The sequence below is a fragment of the Erythranthe guttata genome, chromosome 9, assembly GCF_056151865.1.
Source record: "Erythranthe guttata isolate IM_541 chromosome 9, IM_541, whole genome shotgun sequence".
NCBI classification, from domain to species: domain Eukaryota; kingdom Viridiplantae; phylum Streptophyta; class Magnoliopsida; order Lamiales; family Phrymaceae; genus Erythranthe; species Erythranthe guttata.
Window position 1 is genome coordinate 10,096,821 of NC_142541.1, and position 5,777 is coordinate 10,102,597.

The following is a 5,777-nucleotide window of genomic DNA, read 5'->3' on the forward strand; positions in this document are numbered from 1 at the left end:
AAAACACTTAGAGAAATTAAGATAGTCCATATAGCCTGGCCAGCTGGATTATCTGCGTCTCTCTATTTTGATTTTCAGGGTCCTCATGCTTAAAACGTGGCCATGGACTAAATAATACTCCGACCTACGAGGTCCAAAATAAAGGGCACGATCCCAAAAAATTATAAAAAAATCTTGAGAGACTGATCCCCTCATCAAGAATATCTCGAACAATGCTATATGCAAAACATTAGTGCGAAATCAATGAATAAAAAGAAACAATAACTTTGATAGCAAAATCAACGTCTCAATGTGCAAACAAATACCAAGTCATGAAGCATGCAAAAATACTAGTGGACATACCCACTTAATAAAAATAAAAATAAAAAACCAAGTCTTCTTCTAAGGAAAATAAAAACAACATCACACAAAACTACACTTTACGAGCAGAAGTAGCTTCGGTAGTTCGATCATCTGCTTCCGCATCCGAGGCAATTTCAGTACACTCGACATTAATATCCTCCCCATCATCAGGAATGTCCTCCTCCATCCCTCGAATAATCTTCTCGTCAATTCCTCCAACCTTGCGTAAGTACTGACGACACGTCCTAACCAAAGGAGCATAAACCCCAGCTATTGCTCGATCTTCGATCATAGCTCGACAGATATCACTCTTCTGAAAGCGACTTTCCCCTTCTAACATAACCGATTCCTTATAAGCTGCTCCAGCCGAAGAAGCCAAAAACCTCTTCCCCGTAAACTTCTCGGCATCATACTTCTCCTTCAGCTCGTCATAGCACCGATCTAATTTCATCAGTTCAATTTTACTCGCCTCGGTCTCGCTCCTACTAATCTCCAATTCATCGGTCCTCTGAATGAGCAGAGTCTCGGCCACCTCTAGTTTGGTTTCCGCAGCCTCCAATTGAGCCTTTAGCTCTTTCTCCCTTGCCTCCCAACCAGCACGCTCCTCATCATGGGTCTTTTCGACTTGCTCCTCCTGCTCCACTAGATACCTCCACGTAGCTATAAGCTATATCAAAATTCAAACAGAAAATATTAGAGTATGGAGACTTATAATCTAAAACGAAAACATATTAAATTAAACAAATATTTACCCGACACATGTCTCCGCCAGCCAACGAAAGCATATGAGCACGACCTTTACCCGACATCCGACTTCGGTCATACTCCCCAACGAAACCCTCAGTCTTCTTCAGCGCGATAGTATGATCGGTCGTATCCCAAAAAGAATCCTTCCCCTCTCGGTTCACCCCATACGTGAACAAGCATTTGCCTGCACCCCCTGGAGGCACATGAGAAACCTCAGGATCCACTCGAGGCCGTTTCGGTGCAGGCACATACTCGATCTCAACCATCTCATCCTTCCCATTATTAACCAATCGATCCAACTCATCCCCCTCAACATTATGATCACGATCATCTCCGCTTGCATGCGGAGCCTCCACGCGGGTCACTTCGCGCGATTTGCTACTACTTGATTTCGCTTGCTTCAAAGGATCCCTCTTCGCTTGCTTTTTCGCACCTCCAGTAGCTTTCTTCCGAAGAGCCGCAAAATCAATACACCCATCTAAAAAAAAAAAAAAAAAAAAAAAAATTATTAGAATAGCAGAGACAACACAAAATAAGGCACAAATGCATAAAACATGTAGACTACACGCAACGGTGTAGGCGCCCGACCCTTTGGAATAAGACAACTCGGATCGAACTCCAAAGCACACAACCCCGACTCCTTAATACGTTTCTTCATATTCTTCATTATCTTAAAAGATTCGCATACCGGATTCCAAACAAGCGGAACATCAGACGTCGGAGCCCTTACATAAAAAAATAAAGTACTCCATTTATCCCACTTCAAGCCAATACTCTTCAAAAATCTGAAAGGAACCCGAGGATGTGTGCAGAAGAAGGGTAAATCACTTGAACGATGTAGGGTAAACAAGGCCTTGAACATCTCAACACTAATCGGTAATCCTACTTCGATCATTCTTTGTCGAAAAGCTTCGAACGTGAGAATCACGTTCGGAGTTAATTGACTATATCCTATCCGAAATTCCTCACATACATTCAAAAGAGTAGAGTGAGGCACAATCTGCGAGGAACATGTCAAATATGCAACGTATTGGGTGTGGAACCCTACGGGGGGTGCATACAATCGTTCACCTTTTTTAGGTAAGAGCATCTCAATATTCCTCGGAGCCCCAACTAGCTGACGGAGAATACCGAATTGAGATTCGGTTAACGAAGTATCATAATCCACCAAACTCAAATTAAGTGGTTTTATTTTCTTCCCTTTATTTTTATCTATAATGACATCTTCTCGTGGAATATCATCACCATCTCCCGCATCTCCATCCGGATTTACATCACTCTCGGATCCCTCGGATCCCTCCGACTCCTTAGAAGAACTCGACTTAAGCGATTCTTCACTATCACTCCCAAAGTCCACAAATTGAGACCTAAGACGTCTCCTACTAGTACCAACATCATCACTAATATTAGGAATATCAACATTTGATGCCAAAAAATCACCCGGAGAAGACACGAGTTGACGCTCCTCGAAAACGGCCGAAAAAGACCCCTCCACGCGCCCGCACGCGCCCGTAGACGCGCCCCCACGCGCAGCGGACGCGCCGGACGCGCGCCCACGCGCCCCAGACCCCACCCCCTCCCGCGCGTCGCGCGGGTACCCCCCCTCCCGCGCGTCGCGCGGGTACCCCCCACCCCCCCGCGCGCGACGCGCCCAGCACCACCCCCCCTACCCCTCTCCTTCTCTCTCTCTCTCTCCTCCCTACCCCTACCCCTACCAACCCCACCTACCCTCTCCTTCTCTCTCTCTCTCTCCTCCCTACCCCCACCAACCCCACTACCACCCACCCCAGCCCAATTAACCACTCTCTCTCCACTCCGGGCTCCGTGTCCGGCTTCACCTCCACACACAGATCGCGCGGCTCCACTTCGCGCGGAGCCGAGTCGCGCGGCTCCCCTCACATCTTCGAGCCGTGCGGCTTCGTCTACTGGTTCTGCAGCAATTTCTCCGGATAAACCTAATCGCGTGCAATCGGTACGCGCGATTTCTTTCTCCGGTGCAATTTTTTTACCAGAACTCGACCCAATTACCTTCCCTACGGTTCCAAAGGTCATCTCGGTTTCTACAATCGACTTTCGCAGGATAATTTTCAACTGTTTCGCCTTCACCGTTTGGGACATATAAATCCTTCTATCTGAGGATCTTCTCACCCCAGAGAATATATTATTTTCTACAACGGAGTATATGGAGCAAAATATGTTACGGAGATATATAAAATAAAAAATAGTATTACTCACCCATATTTATTCGACGTGGTTCTTGATACTCCTCTCTCCTGCTTTCACAAGGAATTACCTACTCCTACGCACAAATTTATATTTAAAGCACTTTAAATATGAATCCGCTCACCGATGGGACAACAAAATAATAATAAAATTTTATTATTATCCTCACCTCAACGACACAAACAAGTATTTGAAATCCAATTCTACTCTCGACACGATCCGGCACCTCTCTCCAATTCGCTCCCACATCGATTCGAGAGTGGGGGGCTTAATGATATGCCTATTGGCCCAGCCCAATAGCCCACATTTACTGGACCACAGGCCCAACTTAATAGTTATTTCTACAGAGGCCCAATCAAACCCAAATAAGGTTGGGCCCGATAAATTGTCTCGACCCAATCAATAAAGTATAAATAGAACTTAAATTCATCGAATGAAGGTACGTTATTATTATTCAATCAATTCTTCTTGAGGAATTCTCTCTACAATTACCAACTATCTTCACGTCTGACTTGAGCGTCGGAGGGGTTTCCGCCGGATCAACCCCCGGCTTAGATTACGTGTTTTCTGTTCGCAGGATCCTAGAGCAAATTAAAGTTCTCAGGACTATCTAGCTCGTGAGCACGTGACCTACTTTGCTCTCCCAGCTTCAACACATTAGGTGATTTATTTTTTACGTCATCACTTAGGAAACATATTTTTTTGGAAACACATGAAAATAAAGCGGGTCATAGTTATCTGTGGAAAACTATATGTAAAACTATCTCTCTCATAAAAGAATGTTGTTTTTGGAGTTTGGGTAATGGTATGTATATAAACTTTTGGTAAGATAAATGCTGATTACGTGCCAAACATTCCGCCCGAGAAAGCGAAACTCAAAATTGCCAACCTAATAAATCCCAGTACTAGAAATTGGAATATGGACCCTATAGAAAACCTCATCCCTGATTTTATAATTTCAAAAATCTACGCTGTACACATCCCTATCTCGGAAAAAAAAGGTGTCATGCATTGGGCTCTTTCAAGGAATGGTAAGCTTACACTTAAAAGCGCTTATATGTGGCTTCTTTACTCTCACATTGTGTATGGGTCTTCTCTACCATGGAATTGGATTTGGAAATTTAAAATATGTCATCAGATTATATTCTTCTATTGGCAACTCGCACATAATGCCCTTCCAACATCTGATAACCTTGTTAAACGAAAAATTATTAACCATAATATATGTCAGCTCTGTTTGAAACATCCTGAAACTATTTATCACCTTAATTTTCAATGTGAAAAATTCAAACCTTTGATGATGAAATACCCCATATACAAAGTTATGCTAATTTTCATTTATGTAGTCTTCTCTACCACATTCGGAATAATAAGTACATGCATCATAAACTACCAGTCATTTTCTGGGTTATCTGGAAAGCAAGGAATAAGTTTATTTTCAATAAAATTGGGTTAAATAGTCAACGCATTTGGATTATTGCAGCTCAATATATAAATACCTACAAAAAAGGCAGAAAAATCCCACCATTTATAACCTTGAAATGGCTCCCTCCCCCTCCTACTTGGTTCAAAATAAATATTGATGAAGTATCCCTCTCAAACCCCGGAAAAGCAGGTATTGGGCATTTTATTACAGCATTTTTGAAATACATTGGAGTAACTAGTATTAATAAAGCAGAGGTTTGGGCTCTCATTATGGGTCTTAAAATCGCTCGAGATTTTGAGATTGAACGTCTGATTATCGAAACCGACTCTTATTTTCTATTATCTTGTTTTAACAGGAACAAAACACCCCACAACAAGCTAACAAATCTCATGGAGGACTCGAGGAATCTACTGCATGAGTTTCGAAGTGTCCGCATCACATTGGGATATAGAGAAACAAATAGTGTTGCTGGCACTTGCAAAAATGGGAACGTCTCTTTTAAATAACCATGTTTGTACTTTTGACGATCCACCCCAGTGTCTCCTTGATCTTTTAGCTAAAGATAAGGATATTATATATGTACGACAAAACTAGCAAACATTGTACTAAAACTCTTTTGCTTATGTGATATATGAAGTGTTTTTGCTTCTTCAAAAAAAAATTTAAGCACTTGTAAAAACAACATAATCAATTTATCAAAGCAACCACAGTTCTTGCAAAACATGAATAGAAAAACAATTCAAAAATACAATACAATACAATATATATATATTTCGGAAATAAAATTGGATCGGAAATCGGAATTTCCAATAATTTTATATGTAATTCCAATTATGTTCCGAAAATAATCGAAAAAATTAGAAATCGTAATATCGTAAATCGGAATGAAAAAAAAAATTCCAAATTCGAATATTTTCGGATTGGAATTGGCGGAATTCGAAAATTCCGTTCCAATTTCCACCTCTGATACCTACCATTGGAATTGCTTTTACATACCTAAACAAATTAAAAAAAAAATTCTGGGAAGAAAACAATTAAT

At 41.5% G+C, this 5,777-nt stretch overlaps 1 protein-coding gene across 1 annotated transcript; it reads right to left on the reverse strand.

Moving 5' to 3' along the window:
- Positions 1-412: 412 nt before the first annotated feature.
- On the reverse strand, positions 413-2,044 carry LOC148768045 (uncharacterized). Its single transcript, XM_088822749.1, has 2 exons — positions 1,095-2,044; positions 413-1,009 (listed from the first exon to the last, which is right to left on the reverse strand). Exons 1-2 carry the CDS (start codon positions 1,353-1,355, stop codon positions 413-415), a joined length of 858 nt encoding a protein of 285 aa, XP_088678875.1. The 5' UTR covers positions 1,356-2,044.
- Positions 2,045-5,777: the final 3,733 nt, after the last annotated feature.